Source organism: Rhodnius prolixus, unplaced genomic scaffold (assembly GCF_049639745.1).
Source record: "Rhodnius prolixus isolate KJV_2025 unplaced genomic scaffold, Rpr scaffold_7, whole genome shotgun sequence".
NCBI lineage: Eukaryota > Metazoa > Arthropoda > Insecta > Hemiptera > Reduviidae > Rhodnius > Rhodnius prolixus.
Window position 1 is genome coordinate 1,412,373 of NW_027411582.1, and position 22,669 is coordinate 1,435,041.

The window sequence follows — 22,669 nt, forward strand, 5'->3', positions numbered from 1 at the left end:
TCAAGAAATCTTAATCACGTAATTTTTTGAAAAGTCCTGCAAGCGAACAGTTAGTTATTTTACCAAAATAATAGAATCTTCCAAGAAGGGAAAATTTGCAAGTTATACTGTTATTCCCCGCTTTAGCGGTAGGCTAAACTAATCTGGCACAACTTTGTTTATCTTCTGGTCAAATCTCAATTTAGCTTTGGTTTTATTTTTGGCCCCCGAGTGTAAATAAATTGGGTAAACTTGGTATTAAAAGCCGGTCCTTTATCCGTTTGCCATTCTGTACTTCCTCAGTTGGCTGCAAAAATATTTTTCCAATAAAGTGAGAAACATCAAGTGATGTTCGTTATGTACACGTAGTTATACAAAAAAAAATATATACTTTTCGGCTATCCAATTTTATCCCATAGTTTAGTACGATCCAAATTTGGACCAAGGTGGGTGACCAAATATTAATTTTTTAACTTCCTTTGATTTTGTGTGTTTGAGTTATGATGATTATTTTACTGGTGAAAAAGTTGTAATCGAGAACTTGCACGATTGCAATAATTCCCCTTTACAAAGGTCAAGAGAATGGAATGTTATGAAGTGATAGGTTATTATCAAAATGAATGTTATGGCAACCTCAATTACAATTCTACAAACAATACAAAGTTCACTTTACAATATCGATTATCGATAATACATCTATTTGGAATTTGAAAACAATTGCAGATCAGTCTTAATGTTTATTCTTTGATTTCCAAAATACCCTTCAAATAAAAATTTCTTCTCTATCTAGTTGAAATAATAACAATAGAGGAGAATGTTTTACAATCAATAGATATTTACAGGCTTAATCACAATAGACACAATTAACATAGAAAATAAAATTTAAAAAGAGAGATAAATTTATTGAACTTCTGAGTCATGTTCAGAACAAAGGAAACCATACTTGTGTAAGATTTGTTGATGACAAAGCGTCCAGCTTAGTTACTTTCTCCTATGTTTATTACGAAGGAAGAATTGTCGAGTAAATTCGAAGGAACAATCTGTTTGTGAACAAGCTCATGTCTTTCTCTTACTCAAGATTCTGACTCTACAAATTTTCTCTAATTTCCAAATATGTGTTTTATATTTCATTCTTACCAACATTGTGAAGTTTGCAAACATAAAGTGAAATGTAACATTACAGGAAAGCTTACCCCAACCCTCAACAGAAATATTCTAAAACCCTTTTTTTCTAAGAAAAATAAAAAGAGTAAATAGGATGAAAAAATAATTGCCATTTCAGTCGAGTTAAATGACTATTCACACTCAGTCCATGAACAGACAAGACAGAAAACACACCAACCCTGAAATGTAATAGTATTACTTTCTAAACTAGCCCTGAAGATGACCTAGTCCCTTAGGTCGAAAGCTCGGCAAAATAAATTTTACCAGACAGAAAGGGCAGTTATTTTTTCATCCCCATTGAAACTATGAATCAGTCACCAAAAAGAATGAACAGCAATTCAAATATAATGTTTGACCTAGAGCAGACGGCGGCAACCCGCGGCTCTTTTGTCCAAATTGTGTGGCTCTTCAGCCTGTCCAAAATACATATATTTTGGTATTGTATTTAATTTTATTGAAACGAATGAAAATTCCATTTATTAAAGTTATTTTTTCAAAAATAATTTTAAATGTGATAGGTTCGAAATTGATTAGAATTATACAATAACCAAAATAAAGTACTTGATTTATATTGTAAAACTGCCGCCTTTTCGTTTGTTAAGTTATTTATTTGTTTATTTACTTTACAATATGTGAAAATAAATATATAAAACATTTAAATGTTATTGAATATCATCAATAATTTGTAAATACAAATGAGCTTCAGAGTTTGTTTACACTATCATCTTTGCGGCTCTATTTTTAAGATTTATTAAAATTATTTAAGAAGAAATGGCTTTCTTCTTAAAATAGGTTGCCGACTCCTGACCTAGAGAGTTCAAAAGAATCATTTTTTTAAAACTCACTTATTCGGATTCGGAGGCATCTCATCTTGTACTTGGTTCAATTAATAAGCTGCTCTAATCCTAATCTAATGCTTTCTGTCAATCTCGTAATTATAAGCATTTTAAACTAAGTTTAAAATTTATTTTAGATAAAATCGAAATAATAATAATAATAAGTAATAATAATAATATCGTAATAATAATAATCGTAATAATAAGTCCTCCTATTTTGATGAAGGAAATTAAAAATTACTGTCGTTAGTGATTAAATAAAAGAAATTGCCATCACTTTTTTTTGCGTCAATTTGTGCTTAATTAGCAAGTTTTAATTTTTACACTAATCATTCAACTAAAATAATATGTTGCAAATCTAATATATTTTTAAATTCAGTATTATTAAATATAGTACAATAATTATCAGTTAAAATTGATTAATTGGCAACATTTTTTAAGTATAATACGAAATTTTAGTCGCCCCTGTTCTGTAACCTCAGAGAAACCTTTGATTAGGTAACAATTTTGCGAGTCCAGTTTCACGGGATGGTTTTTGAATATTATTCTGAAAGTTCTCCTACAAAAATTAAATCAATTGCAGAAAAATAATTGATAACTTACTTAAAATTTATTAATATAATAGTAGCAACTAATCTACATCATTAAGATTTACCCGAACCACATAACAATGGTAAGTACAACAAACATAAATACATACGTGCTATTTGCCACCATAACCGTGGATGCGCCAAAAAAACAAATCATTTTTAAGCATTAAATTGAGATGTAACAATTTTGTATTTTTACTCAAGGAATGGATATTCCTTTAAAGTCTAAATCTGTATACATAGTAAACTCTGCCCTGAGTGGTAAAATATTCGGATATGTCCGTACGAGCATTTTTTCGTAAACTCTGTAAAAAGTTCACTGTTCACAATCTGCTCGCATTTTCATTCTTGCCAAGTTGAGTAAATACTTCAAATTATTAAGCTATTAAATGTGGTATTTATATGGTACAGTAAGTTGATTTTTTTGTCGTATTATCTTTGCCAATAATTACACTATTCAGGAGTGCTAATTACTTAATTTGTGTCACTGATTTCATCCATCGTAGCATGCTTAGTTTTGTATCCCTGATCGCTTTCGGACTTACAACCATCTTCAGTGGTTGAATAATCAGTTTTTTTGTAATAAATTTTACTACAACTATAGTTTCCGTCTTACAAAACGACGGATAAAATCCAACACGGCGGTTACGATTATTCACATTTTCAACATGGTTATTTGTGTATGTGAACATTATGTATTATTTCCAGACAGGAGATGAGTCGGAGAATTTCACAGTGGGACCTGTTGACCGTGGATCCTGCTTACCTGAAGCTAAGCAGCAAAAGCGAAGCAAAGCAAAGCCGTAAGAAGCGACTACAAACAGTAAGCACAGTTGTTGATACAAATCTGTTTAAATACTCTAGAATTCTTGGTATTTTATTTTTACTTTCACTTATCCAAAATTAGTTGCACAGTATTCGAAAAGGTGTAAGTGCTGGAGTTTTTACCTTAAATTCCCGTTTCGATGACCTCCGAGTGTGAAAAAGATACTTTTAAAAATGGCTTCGAATGTCGTTCTCGAAAATGGTTCCCACGATATTTTTTATAATCGAATTAAACACAAAAATCGACAACTTTTATTGATTTTTTTAAAAGGAAAATTCGATTATACATCAAAGTAAAATTCATTGACTTTGCTATTGGGAATTCTTATAATTATTTAATTAAAATAAATACAATAAATTTAATTTCTGTAACAATCACAATTTCTGATTGGAGAAGCCTTAAAAATTCGACATATTATTATTTATTAGAGAAATCAAAACAAAATAATTTGGCTAAAGTTCAATTATACTGATGTGTATTAATGGGGATCTGGCAATTTGGCGAACATTCTTTAATTTATCAGTTATTTAACAAAATTGCGAGTTAATTATTAGATCCTTTCAGACACTGATCTCGTCTGTTTCAAAACCTGCTTATCTATTGCTATTGGTATTTGGTATCAAAATGAATAACTTTTACTTTACGTAGTAGAACTAGTTGATAACAGTTGGGAAGGTTGTATAATAAATTGTAATGTTTACATAATTGCATTTGTTGTGTACACAATGAAAAGTGAGCGGATTTTTAACACTTGACTTCCTTTACTAAACCTCATTTTTACGGAAATGTATTGCTCTATTAGGAGGAAGTAAAATTTCGTAATTGTGTTTTAATCATAAGAATTTCGAAACATAAGAACGGTAACAGCAAAATTTGTGCGGTAATTTTGAGCAGATTAAACGTCGCTCTTGTTTCCATAGTATAGGAATTGCATAGTGCGGTGCATATCGCTGTAATACGCGCCTGATTGTTGATAATATGGAAGTAGCTGTTAGGTTTGTGAGTGAAATTATTAACTGATATATGTTTTGAAAGCAGTAAATGTGAAACAGATATTCTTCAAACTCGCAAAATAAACAATTCTAGTACGTATTGATTTAATTCTAAAATGAAAACCCACTTCCGCTTTCTATATGCCCAAATTAAAAGCCATTTTATATTCTGGAATGTCTTTCTTTGACAAAAAAAAATTCAATTGCACCGTTAATTTCACCGACCAACCTCGCAACAACGAAGTAGTTTTTATTGCGGCTCTAGTTATGTTTATCTAACTTGGAGCCTGAATGTTGGCCATTACAATGACTAGATCTGACATTTTTGGCAGCCTCCGTGAATGCCAGACCGCCTCTACAGGTGATGCGTTATTAATCTTGAATTAGCTCCATTTAGATGACTAATGGTTAAAGATAATTATTTCTCCCCACTATTTACAACCGGAAATATGGCGAGCCTGTTAAATTTTGAGGTATTTAATTTTAATCTAGAAATGCAAGATTTGAGTCATCTCAAGTATTGAAAGAATCTGGTTTGAAGGTTAGCACGTTACTTCTATTACTAAAAATCTCAGTATTTTTGCAAACTTTGAATGTTTACTAACTAAATTTCATTGTACACAAGAGAGTATGTATTTCTTAGATGAAAGTTTTAGATTTTCCGTGAATTTTTGAAAATAAGTTATTTATTAGAGTGAAAAAGATTTTGATTTCTTAGGTATGAGAATAGTATACTTCTCGGCGAGACCTTCTATTCCTTGTTTCATTCTGAGTTTGACTCCTGACCGACTCTAACATCTTGAATGGAGAATCAGAGGCACTCTTCCTCTTTAGATGCCCTGGGAGAAGAGTATGTGGGCACAACTGACTGCCGAGACTGCCGCCGTTCTTCCTAGATTTTCCCTTGGAGATCCAGGGTGAGTGGACTGAGGAATGCCGAGGCGCAGTAGACCTATTTTGGACGTAGCGCAGTATACATTATTATTAGAATCAGCTGGACTGATTAATTGTTTGGATTAATTTGTGTTAGAGAATCCATTACCATTTCAACGTGTTATTTTTTGAATTTTCTGTTACTTTGTTTATCCATAATTCCTGATTTATCTGTACTTATCTTCTGCTTTTCCGGAGGCCCTTGGCCCCCCACTATCTGCAGACATACTCATTCACCGTTAAAATTAATTAAGAGAGTAAAGATGAAAGGAAAAAACAATTCACTTAAACACTTTTTTTCTAATATTCACAGTTTTTGCTTTAAATATGTATTAAATAAGTTAAATAGAACTTATTATTTAAGAGAGTAAGATCAAACAATTTCACTATTCAAACGATCATCTGGCCTATAGTTATTTAACATTCAAGCGTTAATCATTTTGTTTACTAAAGTAATTTCAAACGAAAGCAACAGAACTAGAACCTGAGTTGAAGATTTTTCAAATGTTATAAAGAAATCGTTAAGATTCCTAAACAGTCAAGTAATTTCCTTAAATTCCCTCTTATTCCTACAGACGTGGTAAGGTTCATTTTAGTAAAACAACAACTACGCCCCACCTCATCCCCACAACTGTCCTAAAATCAATGTTTCTGTTATAACATTTGCAAAAAGAGGCAGCCACGAATATGTGTAAAGAATAGAGTTGCGGTAATTTCTGATAAAAACGAGATAAACTAAAAAAAAAATAATCTGAAATTTTGAAAAAATGAAATAAAGCCTAAGAATTTATAAGAACACTTTAATGATTAAAGCATCAGGCCATTTCCTAATTAGATGAGGTACATTTCCACTGAATAAAAGAACCATTAATCAGTGTAGCCAAAATGCAATCATAACCTAACATGTGTGTATGCTGGCAAAAATACTACATAAATTTGGAACTGCAAATATGTTATTGTACTTGAAAAATTCTTTTGTTGTCTTTTTTAAATAATTAACAAAATAAATCAAATGACAGGACTGTGATCTATTAAATTAAAAAGGGTGTAACCGTTAGGTAGTTATATTGCCAAACAAATTGTCTAGACGTTCTTAGTTGCCATGTTTTTTTTTATAATGATGTCGAGTAAACATAACCTCCCGCTGTTGTTATATTGCTTTTTTGTTCATTCTATAAGGATTGTTTACTAGTTGTAGTTGCGACTCTATTTTACGAATTTATTTTGATAATAAATAATTTGTTTTTAAAACATTTTTAATAAGTTTTTGATAATGAATATTTTATTTTAACAACTAAAACATTGTCGTAAAAAAATACTTTTATGTTCTTCCAGTAAGATGAAGATTTTGGGAACCCCCTTGCGAGAGTTATGATTACTGGCTTCTCACTTAATTGTTACGTACCATCTCATCACCGTATATGAACTCAAATTAAACCAAATTTTGAAAATTGAATGGTATCTGTTAATCGAAAGTACCACTTCCGTGATTACAGGTATTTCAAAAATATTGATTTAAATTCCGGGGTAAAAGAATATCAGTTTTTCTGGAAATCTAGCTATTCGCATTTACTGGCCAGTAAATGGTTTCATTTGATATGGACAACATTAGGCCAATCACTTCAGTTAAACATTTTTCCTCATTTAGCTTTTTATAAGGTTTTGAAAATTATTTTGTTCAGTGGTAAGTATTAAAGGCCAATTGTCTTTCTTAGTTCAGAATTGTAAATTTCAAGTAAATTTAATTATATAAAGTAAAGTAATCGCCTATTTTTGTAAAGCAAAGGCTTTACTTCCAACTACCAATTTAGGTTTCATGGACGGAGGCGATTAGCTAACAACTTACTTTGCTGTAAATTTCTTTTATTAACCATTAAATAAAATCCAAGGCCTAAGACCGGGGAATCGAACCCACTAAACCAACAATACATACAGGGTGGGGCAAAAGGTATGAACCGGTTTTAAAGGGATGTAAAACAAAAACAATTCAACTTACAGAAATTATGTTTATATTGTTTAATTCAGTACAGAATCTAGTTTTTTTACATTAAGTTTGAAAGATGATATCATATAGGTGGCGGCCGTCAGCCGCGATGCACTCTTGAAGGCGAATTCTGAAGTTTTCAACCGCTCTTCTGCACATTTCGATGGGTATTGCCGTAACTTCCTCTCTGATTCTGTCCTTAAGTTCTTCCTGGGTATGTGGACGATGTTTAAAAACTTTTTCCTTTATGTGCCCCCAAAGTAAAAAAAATCACAAATGCTCAAATCTGGTGAGCGCGCAGACCACTCTACGTCACCCCTCAAAGAGACGAGGCGCTGGGGGGACACTTGCCTCAATCTCGCCATTGAAATCCTAGCAGTGTGGGATGTAGCCCCGTCCTGTTGGAACCAGATGTATCCCAGATTAGTTGCTTCACTCAATTCTTCCAGCTCAGGTTCAAAAAAACTCTTCCAACATTGTCACATAGCGCTCAGCGGTGACAGTGACGGTTCGCCCATTATTCTCGAAAAAGTAAGGACCAATAAACCCAAATTGGGATACTGCACACCGTACAGTCACTTTAGGGGAGTGAAGTGGCCTCTGGTGAATTTCCCTTGGGTTTTCATTAGCCCAATAGCACAAATGTGCAGAAGAGCGATTGAAAACTTCAGAATTCGCCTTCAAGAGTGCATCGCGGCTGACGGCCGCCACCTACGTAATATCATCTTTCAAACTTAATGTAAAAAACTAGATTCTGTACTGAATTAAACAATATAAACATAATTTCTGTAAGTCGAATAGTTTTTGTTTTACATCCCTTTAAAACCGGTTCCGGTTCTTACCTTTTGCCCCACCCTGTATTAGCTTTACAGGTCTCGCCTCTAACCGCTCGGCTACCGTGGAGCGCCAAAATTTAATTATGTAAATTAGATGAACCAAGTTCACAGAAAATTTTGGATCCATATTTAAGAAAATGTCATTTGGTAAAGTAGTCCTTCCGGTAGAGAGTTTCCGGTAGACAGTCGGATATCCTCATTGTCCAAATTAATGCTAAGTTTCAACTTGCTGCGATTTTTTTTATTTACAGAGAGTCAGAGTTCTTTGGACTGGTGGGGGCCCACATAACGCCCCCACTGGCCGTGCAAGGAAGTGAAAAAGTCTAACTCACGAAAACATCTTACAGATGAAGGACACAACTGTTAATTGGATGCCAAATATAATCTTCTAATTGAAATATTGTTTTTAAAGAGGCACTGCCCCCACTCTAGAGGCAGTTATTTTGTATTGTTTCCAAGAGCGGCTGATGCCAACATAGTAGTAAGTCATTGCTGTGGGAGATCTGTGATCGCCAGGTAGGATCTCTCTCGTCCCAGGATTCCTTATCTATCTCGCCAGACAAACTGTGACTCTTGTCGTATTGATGATAGATCGCCACATTGCCCTGAACATAGGCGTCTAATTTAAGATGTTATTGATAAACTAGATCGGCTGTGGGTCTGAAATAGTATTAGTGCCAAATACGGTGGTAGCAGCGCCCTGTATTTAGAAGCAGTCGTTTTAAAGGAACTGTGAAAGCGAGCACCTGATCATGCACCTGGCCGATTAAGTGGTGCCATATTTGGATTTACTTTATTGCAAGGTATTTGACTTTATTTTCTGTAGAAGTGCGAGTTGTTGAGATGAGCGTAAATCAAACTTCCGGTCTAGAGCACTCCCACTGCAGTTCTCTCACTGCAGTTATAGGAGAAACATCTCCATACGGATTTACGCAAAACACAATACTAAAATTTCAAGAGGGCATTGGATTTGAAAGCGTTCCGGAAAGAGTCAAACCTGGTTTATTGATATTATGAACACTTTTTTTAAAATTCCCATATTATGTAACACCAAATTAATTTTTCGTGTTAACAGATATTTCCTGTATTTACCGTAGGTTCTGAAGTGCCCTTTCTATTTTCAACACTATAAACGTGCACATGTCGTAGTAACGAAAACATAACAGTTACAGGTGTTAAGTAAATCTATTCTATGAGGTATCAATGACCGCCCTTTAAGTCAAAGTTATCATTACATATTGCCGAGATGAATATTTTACGCAGTAAGGATAGAGTTCTCAAAGAAACTGGCATTTTCTTCCTTTCTATCTGATCTTCATCGGTCGGCCGTTAGAAAGGATTTGACCTCCCCTAGTACTCGTACAACTCAAATTGAGTTGATTCAAATAGTAGAAAGGTACTTCAGATTCAAAAACCTTATATTCACATTACCTATTTTAGGTAAAACAGTCAAATTCCAAAAAAACTGACCACCAATATATCGTCAAAAACAAACTTGAATTATTGAGGCGATATCTGCCGTTTATGAATCACATGGGAGATAGTCATTCTTATATTCTGATTCAATTTAACCCTGACGCATACTGTGGTGCACATTGTGACTGCAGTTCGTTAACCTGGTAGACTGCTAGCCTTTATTAGAGTCAATAACTCCTCTTTTTTTACTAAATGTAGAAATGATCGGGTTGCCCCTTAATCGAAAGTGTTTCAGTCTGAAAACTCGATTTATTCAGGAGCCTTCAACCTCTGAGAGTCAATTTCACTTATGACGATCGCTCTTACCTTGAGATTTTCTTTTAAATCAGCAACTATTTATGATTGTCAAAGCTGAATTTCCAGCCAGCTGAATTGCGTTGAATTTTGAATTTTTTGCCATAGTTTTAATCTTTCTGGCTAGTGTAAAGGAAGTAAAGGTTTTGCTTGCCCTTTCAAAGTAAAGCTTTAAGCTTGAGAATGATCAAAGTATACCTGAGAGAAGGTTTTGAAGTCAGCAGTCCTCCGTCTTTGAGATTGAACATTCAATAATGTGTTGTTCAGAAATTAATACTCAAAAAGGTCCAACTGATCTACATCTTGTTTGCTCAATTCTATTCTCGCAAAGATTTGTTTTTTAAAGTTCAAAAACACATTTTATACAGTGTGCAACTTTTATTTGAAATGTAGTAGGAAAATTCAACTAAGAGCGGTAGGCATCCCTCTAAAGGGTAACGTATAGCCCTTCTTTTGTGCGGAATTCTTTATTTTACTAATAAAGTGGAGTTTCAGTTCCCAGAACTATAACCTCAATCGTAGGTAAATAATTAAGATAAATACAAGTTAAGTAATTTTTTATTTAGGGAAATTTTTTTTAAAAAAAAATCCCTAACCTGGCTGCTACGAGTTTGTTTTAAAAAAAAATGGTTCTTTTCACCCTCTAATCTGTGCCTATTAGCGCTCTATATTAGCATAATTTCTCTGCATTAATTTGAATTAATAGGTCGATAAGTATAGAATTGTTCTATAGATGGTTTAAAACGTGTTTCCAACATGTTCACAATGCACTTTTTTAGTAATACACGGATTTCCTTGTTTACCACATTGACTTCGTGACTAGCCTTAGAAACTTATTCGGAATCACTTGGATGTTGGCATTGTTTGTTTTGCATGTTAGAATCCAGACTGTGCAAGGCTACTGCAGTATCATGAGGCAAACCACCCCATTTAAAGTGGCAAGAGCTTATTCTTCTGTAGCTAAGAAAAGGGTTCCTGGTGAAGAGAGGAAACAGTGCACGTAACTGTTAATCTCCTCCCTTCACGTAGAGGGTGAAGGTAGCTTGAGTTGAGGTTTCGCAGCAGCTTAGCCGGCCACTTGAGTATACTATGAATATATCAAGTTGTGACTAGATTGTAAATTTCCCATAAGGTTCATTAATATAAACAGCTGCATTTTCGTTAAAAAAATTAGTCTTAAAAAAGGCACTGCCATTTTGAGATGGATATTCCTAGATTTCAAATGAACCGTTTTGTCTTAAAATGTAAAATTGCTTTATTAGTAATTTTCATATTCTCATAAATTAACTCCTATTTAATCGGTAAAGGATGAATTGTTGTTTTGAAAAAATAATTTTAACCTGCAGATTATCGTATAGTTCGTATTCTTAATGTTTGTAAGCGTTCACTTCATAGTTTTGATTAAGTATATACATTTCCTGACCTGTTAATGAAAATTATGAAATTTTAAAGAGAATGTGGTGTGAGTTTCCATTATTAGTTTTTTTTTTAATCTGAAACTGGTTTAAAAAAAATGATTTAAAAACAATTTCTTGATGTAGTTTTAAAAAATGGACAGTTGGGGCGCTCTGTCCGTGGAGGTAGCCGCCACTACTTTTGGGATCAAGGATGCCGCTGGACACGGCCAACTGAGGACGGTAGTTAGCAAGTCTCTATGTAGAGTGCTCCACACTACAACATCTACACTAATTTTCCTTATTTCTATAGTTCTAAATAATACTAAATAGTACTAAATCGTAAATACATATATGTGGCTCAGAACTTAGCAGTTTAATAAAATGAACCGTTTATTTGACGTGCAATAGTATGAACCTCGCTTCTACAATTTAAAAACGAATAATACGAAATTCCACCTCAAGCGTTAGAATACGTCTGAGCAATAATTCACCAAAATTCACTCAATTTTTTTTGTAAATAATTGGAATTTCCCAAATTTTTAATGTTTTCGTATCTACCCTCGTACTCTTACTTTCGTACTCTCCGTACTCTCTTTGCTACGCCACTAAATTCACCGGTTCTTTTTCGTGAAGGTTATAAAATTTGAAAATTTAAAAAAAAAATTATTTGGGTAGCACTGTTTCTCAAAAGTAGATTTTCAGTTAGGACTGGTTATAATCTCAGTCGAATCAAAAGTAAGTACCATTTTGTTCAGCATTTGCGAGATTTCTGTTCAAGATTAAGATTTATTCTTAAGAAGCAATTTAATAATTATCCAGGCGTTCAACATGCCTTTTTGTAAAACTTTTGATTGAGCTTTGTGTCACAATAAATTTGTAGATGTTGTAGTCTGTGATATTGACTTAGTTTTGAATTATTTTTCTGTTGCTATTTGATTTTTTGTTTTCTTTATTTCTTTCTGTATCTCTGCTTATGTTTAAAAAACACAAACCAGCCATTAAAAATGCGCGATGGTTCGCCATATGTGCCCAACAGGACAATGGACATAATTTTAAGTCAAAAAGTACCAACTGTGAGTTTTTAAATATCAATAAATCAATGCGACGCATTTATGCGATGTGAGTGAGAACTGTTTGCTTGAACTCTGTTAACTAATTTCGTAATTTTTGTATGTTGATTTTATTTTTGTTTTCTTTGATTTTACAAGTTATGTTTATTACTAAATCAAAATTATACTAAGTAAACATGTGCAAGGATATAAAAAAGGATTTTTAAGATTGCATAAATAATTGACAAGAATAACCTAAAATTGAATTTCTCGCATGAAAAAGGTTTCAAACAAAAGTGATTGGCTCAAACAGGAATTACAATCGATCTCATTTTAAGCAACGATAAAAATCAAAGAAACATTTTGGCATGAACACTTACACAATTTTATCGTTTTGCAATTAGCTTAATTAAACTTGAAATTTTGTACTAAAAAGATAGTTTACTTTAAACTGTACAGTTCAATATCTATTGTACTAGTAATGAAGGGACAGTGAACCCGACTACAATCAATACCTCCTTAAGAAAAGATCTCAAATCTTGGTGATAGGACACTTTATATGCGAGTGAAGGCCTTTTTTTTTTTTCGTTGATCCATAAATTAAGGCACTTTAATCGACGAAAAACCGTTTTTCTCTTAATTCAGGGGACTTCGAAACAGATATTTTACGTCGTAAGCGCAATTTGTATAATTTGGGCCCGATCACTTCCTTCTTTATTAATGTAGTTAGAGAACCTCTAGGCACCCCTGCGGATATCTCAATCTAACAATAACAACAACGTTTACAGTCATAACCAAACGCTCACAAAAAAACAGTTAATAATTATGTTTTATTTACTTACTTAAATCGAGACACACCTAGATAGTATAAAAAAGAAAAGAAAACTCTTTTTTTGCTTCATATTGGATTTCTCCTACTTAAGGACACCTTTTGTTGCATTATAGCAGTTCTCAGAGTTATGTTATATTTGTATAGAATCGAAACAGGTGAAGAAGAAATGAAAATGAAACCACAAAATATCTTTAGGTCGCAGTGGAATTTATAGCCACCCTTATATTATACAATATATGTACATATATTAAGAAAACATAACTTCCATAATATTTCCAAACTACTAGCATATATACACATTCATCCGGTAGACATTTCCTGCCCCCAACCTAAAAAATAAACACAAGTTTAAAAATATCTTTCTATTCGCTAGTCCTTAACTCGAAGTCAGCTGATCTGAGCATTCAATTTGAATTGAAAGTGTGGATTATTTTCATTTATAAGCCATAAATGTAAGTTATATTCTCTTAAAATAAATAATTTTCGAAAAAAAAGATTACCTTTTTAATGGTTATAGATTTTGAAAATTGGATCTAATTAGGTTACCTTATCGAAGGTTATATAATCGATTTAATTATAAGACAGAAATACAGTATTAGAAATAATTTATAGTCCTCGTTTGATAAAAAAAATAATTATTATTTAATTATTAATTTATGTATATTCAGATTATAACTTGGCGTTTCCATGTTCTATTTCAATAATTTCTTTCACTAAGATAAATCTATTTTTATATAATTATACAGGTTCAAAACCTTGCTAGAGAGTCGGACATATCCAAAAATAATCTTTCACTGACTCCCTCGCATATTATATTGCTACTTATATCTCGTTTCCTTCTTACATTTTTTTCAAAAAAAAAAAACTTGCACATTTCATTTCTTTCTTTAAACTTTATCTTGCATCTTAAAGTTCGCGTTAAAGTTTTGGAGGCAGTGCAGAATTCAGAAAACTTTTAATAGTGATTTAATTATGGTTCAATTTGACGATTTTTTGATTTGGTGATTTGTGATTTTCGTGGTTAATTTAATTGTGTCTATTTAACTAGGTCTATATCCTTCAATACATCATGTGTGACGACGTTAGTATTTTACCATTTCTTTTAATTACTGCCCAAAAACAACATGAGTACTTTAGCTTAAATTAAAAAAGATGCACTGAGAGAGCTTCTCACTTCTGTCTAATAGCAATTGTTCCCGATTTTAAAATAGAAAAACAAATCTTTATATAAATATATTTTAACCCAATATCCCAGGCCTGAAAAGTTACCTATTTGGCTAAACTCATCCTAAAAAAAAAGTTGAAAATACATTTGTAGCCTTGAAGTTGTAAGCTATAAGTTGCATGAGTTTAGCTGGTACCAGGTATATATGTAGAGGATAGGTATTCAGAAGCAGTCTCACTAGAGCTGCGATGTTCTGGGTTCTAGAAAACTTTTTATCATTGAAGATGTGAAGAAGTTGTATAGGTACGCTAATGGCGTGTTGTTCACTCAATAACTTGCCTCCGTAAACCGTACGTGGTGTGTTTGCTTATGTAAGTAATGTTTGTTCTAGGCTCGAATCTTAAAATGGACACCGAGTTACTGGGAAGAAGTGGCTAAGAATCTGTTAATTTCAGGGTTTATTCTAGAAAGAAGGGAAGTCTGTTTTTGTTTAGCACTATTTCTTTTGCTAATGTAACTTCTAGTGAGGAGTACCACATTTGTTCACATTGTTCTTGTACTTTGTATTTCGAAAAAGAGGTATGAAACTCAAATTTAAAGGATGTTAACACCAACCCAATTGGTCTTATTATCTCTAAGGCTTTACATTCTTCCTATTTGGACAACAGTTTTTGTAGGAATCTCTTAAGATGAAGAGGTTGATCTGTGGTTCAATAAAAACTTATTTTTTGGCAAGGACAATTTCACTGCATAGACACTCTCATGGATGAACTCGATTGATTGCGTTAATCTAAAATGCTCTTATAAAAATACGAGTATGTCTCTCACGCGGACCTGCTTCAGGACTTAGCTCAATGGCGCCATCATCTTAATGATTTGCAAGAAGGAGAAAAGAGTATTATTCTTGCTATGATGACTGTGATAGAGAATTCAATCCCATTGTGGAAGCTGATTTTGGAAGATGTAGTCTTTTTAAATAAAGTAGTTGTCCAAATGTTGTTTTTACTGTTAAAGAGCTAAAGACCTAAAGGTATTGATGGGGAGCTTCACTGTCAGTGTATCTTTTTACAATAAAAGGCATTAAATAAAATTAGAATTTTACATCTATTTATCATTGTTCAAATTTTTTGGTAAAATACTAACCAAAATCTTTTTGATGGGTTATTTGGTATTATCAAATGGAAATTTAGGTATGGGGGCAACTAGCGGTAGAAAGATCGCAGGTATACATTGACGATGGTACTGGAGTCAAAAGGAGTCCGTTTGCCAATACTGTAAGTGCTTCTTTATTAAAATAAAAAATTGAATATCTTAATAGAATTGAGGAGCTGTGTTGGTTACGCTTAGTAAGGTTATCTCTGATCAGGTTTCATTCAAAAAATTGTGTACATCTCCTAGGATGGTCTTAACAGTATAAGTATCTGATATACACTCACAATACACTCTCTTATCATCTCATTTCTCCTCGTAATTACAAGATTGAATATTTACCAAATTATGTAAACAGAAATACCTGGTTTTATTGTTGGACCTTTACTGTTAATGTTATATTATTCGATTATGCGGGTTAGGGCAAAGTCTATACATCGATCTATACTTAATTGATTAACAGTGTTTTAAAAACGGCCTTAATTTGTCTACTTTTCCTTATTATTATGTGTTAATTTTTGTAAATGACTTTTATCGGAAATATCCTTCTGAGGTCTCCTGAATTCGAAAAAGCGGTTTTTAAATAAGTGTAAGTGCTCATGAACAAAATATTAACTTTCTTACTTTACAATTCTGGTGTTGGAAAGTATGTCGAGATTACAGAACTGGTTATTATAACAAAATAAAAATAAATAATTTATTACAGGTGATACACAAAGTATTTATTCAATTAATTAACAAATAACCTAACCGGTTCAATATCGGAATAATAAATTCCGGTTCATTACCGGAATACTTACGTTTAAAAAAAAAACCGCTACTGTAACCTACCTTCAAGAGTGTAACCTCTGCTGTCTTTACATAATACTATCGGCACTTTGCACGTTAGCGGAACTGTTTATCGCAAATCAGAGTCAAATAGTGGAAGTGACATACATTCAGGAAGAGCTACGGTAGATCTATTGGATCGCGGTAGCGTAGGCTGCCCTACTGGAATCTAATGTATTCAGGAAATCAGTTTTTGATAGTTTAAATCAATGGAAATGAATGAAAATCCTAAACAAATCTCTGAAATAAAAGAAACTAACTGTGATGATCTTTGAAATTGTGTTATTCATTATAAAAGAGCGCTGTTTTGTTTAAAATAATCTCCAAATAAACCAAATTTAAGCGGGTACATACTCCGGATGCTGAATTGTTCCTAATCATCTCTTAGATGTTTCAATATCATCTATATAATCAGCATTTGCAATTTTACCACTGCAGTTTCCAAACACTTGAAGCATGTTTTTAGATTTTTTTTAAAAAACATTCGTTTGTTGTTATTACGAATTAGAATGTTATTGTCACTAATGTTATTCATTCTTTTTTTGGATAATTTATTGAACATAAAATTTATTATGCACATTTTGCCAGACAATAGAGAAACTGCCGGACAAGGTATTGCTGCATATATTCTCTTACCTGTCGCATCGTGAAGTGTGCAGCTTGGCACGAGTGTGCAAGAAGTGGCGTGTCATCGCCTACGACACTCGACTGTGGAAATGTGTTTCGCTGAGGCCAGAAGTGTCCGGACTGCATGTCGGTTCGTTAGAGTCATTGCTTGCACTCATCAGGTAATCAACATTTATAACCTTTAACTAAATTTATATACATGTGTGTAAGGGGCGGGTGTTGGTGTAGATGGTTTGAAGCGTAGATTTGTAAATGGGAGATGTATATAGTATGCAATCATTTTGTTCCACTTGAAAGATTCTAAAGAAATTTGCATTTAAAAGCTGTTTGTGTTCATTTTACGTTTCTATTATCTGAATCAGTAGACCTGTAAAGCCTCGAAAGTGCCAAAAATCTAAAGTCCTCAGGGTTCAAGAAAAACTTCAGACCCTGTTGGTCAAACGGCTCTAGATGGTACCTTAGTTCTAGAAGATCACCACTTAGGTCTTAGCTTACCACTCAACTATCAGAATAAAATCATGTCCCATTTTTTCACAATCATGAACTAACGAGGTTTTGCAGGAATACTGTCAAATATGTTGTTTTTTTTTTAAATTATGTGATTATTAATGATATACATCTAAATGTAGCATAAGATTTGGACCAAGTTTGAGATATATAGAATTACCAATAGAGTTGATTACCCATACCGTGTTACATGAATTAGCCAATAAATGTCCTAATTTGACGCACATGCTGCTGGATTTCTCGACGGCCATGCAACTGCATGACTTCAGTGAACTGCAGGTACAAACATGCATAAATAACATCTTTTAAACTTCTTTTATATCGCTATTTTTTTTTTTGTTTTTTAAAATAAATTTACAATTCTGTTTTTCAGACCTTTCCTACCAAACTAAGGTATTTGTGCATTTGTCTGTCCGAGGTTATCTTTATGGAAGGTTTTATGAGAAAAATCTACAATTTTATTAACGGCCTGGAAATATTGCATTTAATTGGTAAGCTTTGGTAATATTTTTGGAGAAATTAGATGGCATCCATACCTATGCAAGTTTCATTTTGTTTCATACAGTAATTTACAATGTTTATTTCAAGTGGGTAAGCAGAGACCATTTTCAAAAGGGCTAAATTTAAATAAATATATATTTGAAAAATTACCTTCACAAACATTACTTACTGCCCGTTTAGTTTGGAGATCTGGATTGATTTTAACTAACATTTGAACAATTTTATTATTATTATTACATATTTATTTTTTTTTTTATGATTTAAGGCGAGTCAACATCTAAGGTTATTGGCGCCCGGAGCTTTTTTCAGCGCACTGCCCTGCCTCCGGACAGTGTTCTCTCGTTACAGACAACACTGTCCATCACCGGACAGTGAGCTGTAAGAAGCTCCTAGGAAGAGAAAATCTAAGGGTCAGCAGCTGGATTCGAACCCGGGACCTCCGTGTGGGAGTCCAGTACGCTAACCGCATAGCTAATCCCTTCCCCTACCTATTATTATTATTATTACTATTTATTATTATAATAGCGCAAAAATGACTGGCGGATTTCCTTGTAGAACCTTATCGAAGCATAAAATTGCTGCAGCTTCCTATGTATTTTCGTAGAACACTTTTTATGAATCAGGGAATCCTCAAAGCGGATGAAAACTGTTCCAAAACTTTGTAACGGAAGCAATATCTTTCTTATCTCCCGAAGAGAAAGTTAAACGTTCAAGAAAAGAAAGTAACAAGCCATTACGATGTGGCTCGTATGTGTGTAGAGATAAGTTTACAAATTTTTGTTGTCTGTAACAATTTATGAGAAAGATTTGTCTTTGTTAAATATGTTACATTTATTTAGGTGTATTTATATATACAATCAGATGGAGGAAGCCAATGTTTGGTTTTCTACTCCGATTAGTAAAATCATTGCTGGACTAAGGGAGATCCTTAAAAACCAGTTTATCCTATTGATTTCTGTTTTTGGGTTCAGATGTGCTTTCTAAGAGTATCGACGTAGATATTTAGGAGTTATATGTTATTTAATAAAATTCATATTATGATATTTGATAGTTATATTAGTTTTTGGGTGATGACGTTGCAGGCACCTATGAGAAGGTGGAGGAAGAGGAGGAGGAGATATATGAGGTAATCAACGTCCACAAACTCAAGTCCGCGACTCCAAATTTAAGGGTGATCAACCTGTTCGGTATCAACTTCGTGGACGACAGCCACATAGACGCCTTTAGTTCTAACTGCATTCAGGTATCTTCTCTTCAGCGCAGTTTCCCGTTTCAATATGTTAGATAATAATTGTAGTAATGTTTTCTAGTTGGAATGTTTGGCTGTGAACTTCTGCAACAAAGTGACTGGCTCGACGATGAAAACTTTGTTCCAAAGAAGTCGCCGACTCACCTGTCTTCTGATGAATCAGACAAGTAAGCTATCTTCTAAACTATCTTACAGCGAGACGATCTAGTGAACTAACAGTGTTGGGTGTGTGGTCTGCAGGTCTGCAGAGTGAACATCTGATGACGGTCGAATGGGAGAAATCTTCTTTACAAGAGCTGGACATTACGGCCACTGATCTGTCAACGGAGTGTCTCATCGACATGCTGACTAGAATTCCAAACTTGCGATTCCTAAGAGCTGGCCAGATCAACGGGTTCAATGATTCCGTAAGTACGGCCCTTCCCCCCCCCCAAAGTACATTACGGCTCGTATTATTGCGATTGTACACGCTATCGATTTTGGGTTTTTGTCAGAAATGACATGTCTATGGACTCTCCATAAAACGATAAAACGTGAACGTTCTTTCTTCCTCTTTCTAAGGCGCCACGATGGCCGAGCGGTTAGAGTTTGTATAAAGTAACAATAAAGCCAGGTGTATTGTGGAACTGTATTCCATTTATTTTGGTAGGTCTTGGATTTTATTAAATAAGATAATATGAGAAATTTACATTTACAACTGTTATCTTTCTCCGACCAAGACATCTGATCGGTCGAAGTACGCCTTAAGAAATAGTCTTCATTTGTACTGTTTTTGTTAATTACTTTTTCCTTCCAACTTAGACAATACTCTTCAAGAACGCAATAAAATACCCAACCCTCCTCCCCATTATTCGATTTCTTGGGAAAACATTTCAAATAGAAATAATATCGATTAATGTACCAAGTTTATAAAAAAATATCGACTGATTATATTTCGCAAAAACTGGAAAATCAATTTAGTAAGACTTGATTTCAGTCAGGCATTTCTGGATGTTGAATTTTCGGGTTTGGTGATGGTACTTATGCAACTATAAAATTGAACTCTGCGATTTTTTATTGTTCAGTTGCGTTGCCTACACAATCCAAAGTGCACCACATTTTATGGAGCAGAATAATTATGTGCTTATTTACTATTTGTTCTGGACCAGTTATTTCCAGAAATAGTTGTTGAACAGATTATATTATTTGTCCTGACAGGTCTTGAAAGCATTCATGGAACAAGGAAACACAAGGAATCTAATTGCTCTGGACTTGGACAGTTCGGACAATCTGTCAGACGATGCTCTGCACAAGTTCCTGGCTAGACATGGGTCGCAGTTATTAGGCCTAGGGTTGTCTGGCATGCCACACATCACCGACCAGCTGTGGATGACCATTCTACCCATCCTGAACAATGCCAGGTTCTTAGTTCATTGTATTGTATAAGAGTAGTGCCCAGCTACTTTTGTTTCTTACGTTGAGAGTCAATAGTTTTCAAATTGAAACTGATTATTGTTGAATCGATGTGAGGATGGCCATACAGCTAGTGTCTGTTGGGTCTGTTGACATTTTTCAAAGTTGGCTACTATTCAAAATATCTCTTCAAAAGATATCACGGAACATTATTACATCTAATGCAAAAAAAAAAATAATAATAGTAAACCCCTTAGATTTTCTCTTTCTAGGGGCTTCTTACAGCTCACTGTCCGGTGATGGGCAGTGTTGTCTGTAACGAGAGAACACTGTCTGGAGGCCGGCAGTGCACTGAAAAAAGCTCCGGGCGCCAATAACCTTAGATGTTGACGCGCCTTAAATCACAAAAAAATAAAAATAAAGGAATTTTTGAAGAGTTAGTCGCATGGGCGTCAAACACCCAGTCTCTTTATACCACCTTCTGGTTTCAGAATCCTTGTGCTGGGCACCAGGGAACGCCTGGGCATCAACATACACGTAGACCAGCTGATGGACGGCATCGCTAATAACTGCCCGGTGTTGGAACGCCTAGAACTGAGATGGGATCCTGAAAATCTCAGATTCAGCGATAAAAGTCAGAAAGCTATTGATATTCTGCGAGTGAAGTGTCTCAAATTGAGAAGTTTAGTGTTAAGGTAAGGTGGATGGTCAGAAAGGCAGAAAACCTTTTTGCAGAGTTTTTGATTTAATACGTGATTATAGAATAATATTAAAACTTTTTTTATTTTATTTATTAATTTGTTTAATTTCAGTGATGGCCGTTATTATGAAATAGTTAAGGCAAATTTTGAACGTGCCGATCGCAATACAGTGGTACGAAATGTGACAAGCTGCAGGACGTCCCTCTATTATCTTCTCCAGAACTATAGAGATCTGATATTCAATTAATTTTTTATTTTTAATTTGTATACTGGGAACGATTTCGCTCTTATATAGCATCTTCAATTCTGTCTAGTTTTGACATTGGTTTTTAATCTTCAGCGAGTTCTTTGAAACCATTTAGAGGATTTACTACTCTTAATTTTACAGTTTTTGCGGATAAAACATATATTATTATTTTGATGAAAAATGTAATGATTGATGATGATCACCAGAAACTATCAGGGTGAGCAAAAATTGAAAGATCAACTACAAAAATGGCCTCTTCAGAATAAGAATATAATTTTAATTTGAACAACAGTTTCTAGTTTTATTCCGAATAATTTCCCGAATTTTAAGTAATATTCTTCACTAAGTCAGCAAATTGTAAGTATGAGATGGAAACAAATATTCTTAAAAGACAAATTCTTCACACTAAACTTATACGATAATGTACGACAATTTGAAGCCGGTCCTGGATTCAGGCTAACCTGCCAACTGTGACGCATAAAGCCAGCAATATTAACCAATTTAGCCAACCTAACCACCATTTTTATTATATGGCAATATAGATTGAAGGCCTGATGTAGCAAATAAATACATTCAAGTATGTCCGTTTTTCTTTAAACCTGGCAATAACATTACCGCCAAGTACCCCCACAGATTTGTAGATTTTACTTTTATTATTTTACTAAAATACAATATTTGTTTTGGTGCAGTACTGTCGTAAAGTTGGTAAGAATTAATGTGTTTCGAATGTTAGTTATTTGGAAGAAGATTTGTGAATTAGAATCTTGAGAATAGTAGTAAGTGCAATTTTTTTTATGTTCACATTTATCTTTAATCCAATAACAATTTAAAATTGTGCCATTTTTCACTTTGATCCATTGTCAGTAATAGGACGTACACCTCTCCCAGTGCCCTAAATTTGTTGAAAGTCTAAATTTAACATTCTTCTGCTAGATTTCATGTAAAATATGTGGTAATTAGAAGTTTGATTTTACAAAATAATTCTATGAAATTGCCCATGTTTGTTTTTATCAATATTTTTTTATTTGAAAAGAAAAAAAGTTGTATTTACGAGCTCATTTTGTTTAACTGGCGACAAGTTCAGCGCTTTTCTACCTTCCAATTCCCACAGCCTC

General features: G+C 33.7%; 1 protein-coding gene across 8 annotated transcripts in view; it reads left to right on the forward strand.

The window, feature by feature from the left end:
* The window catches only part of FipoQ (F-box/LRR-repeat protein FipoQ), a 61,933-nt gene extending 40,088 nt beyond the window's left edge, over positions 1-21,845 (forward strand). For 4 of the 8 annotated variants that reach the window (XM_074113282.1, XM_074113281.1, XM_074113284.1 and 1 more), the window contains 10 exons: positions 3,278-3,392; positions 16,919-17,118; positions 17,587-17,743; positions 17,838-17,955; positions 19,048-19,208; positions 19,276-19,381; positions 19,455-19,621; positions 20,412-20,614; positions 21,098-21,301; positions 21,419-21,845. In XM_074113282.1, coding sequence (XP_073969383.1) covers positions 3,285-3,392; positions 16,919-17,118; positions 17,587-17,743; positions 17,838-17,955; positions 19,048-19,208; positions 19,276-19,381; positions 19,455-19,621; positions 20,412-20,614; positions 21,098-21,301; positions 21,419-21,554 — 1,560 coding nt within the window. In that variant the 5' untranslated portion in view covers positions 3,278-3,284 and the 3' untranslated portion in view covers positions 21,555-21,845. Of the gene's footprint in view, positions 1-2,956; positions 2,980-3,277; positions 3,393-8,618; positions 8,944-11,451; positions 11,548-12,302; positions 12,381-13,962; positions 14,270-15,543; positions 15,628-16,918; positions 17,119-17,586; positions 17,744-17,837; positions 17,956-19,047; positions 19,209-19,275; positions 19,382-19,454; positions 19,622-20,411; positions 20,615-21,097; positions 21,302-21,418 lie in introns of those variants that run through there. The other 4 variants (XM_074113279.1, XM_074113280.1, XM_074113287.1 and 1 more) reach the window with 4 other exon arrangements.
* Positions 21,846-22,669: the final 824 nt, after the last annotated feature.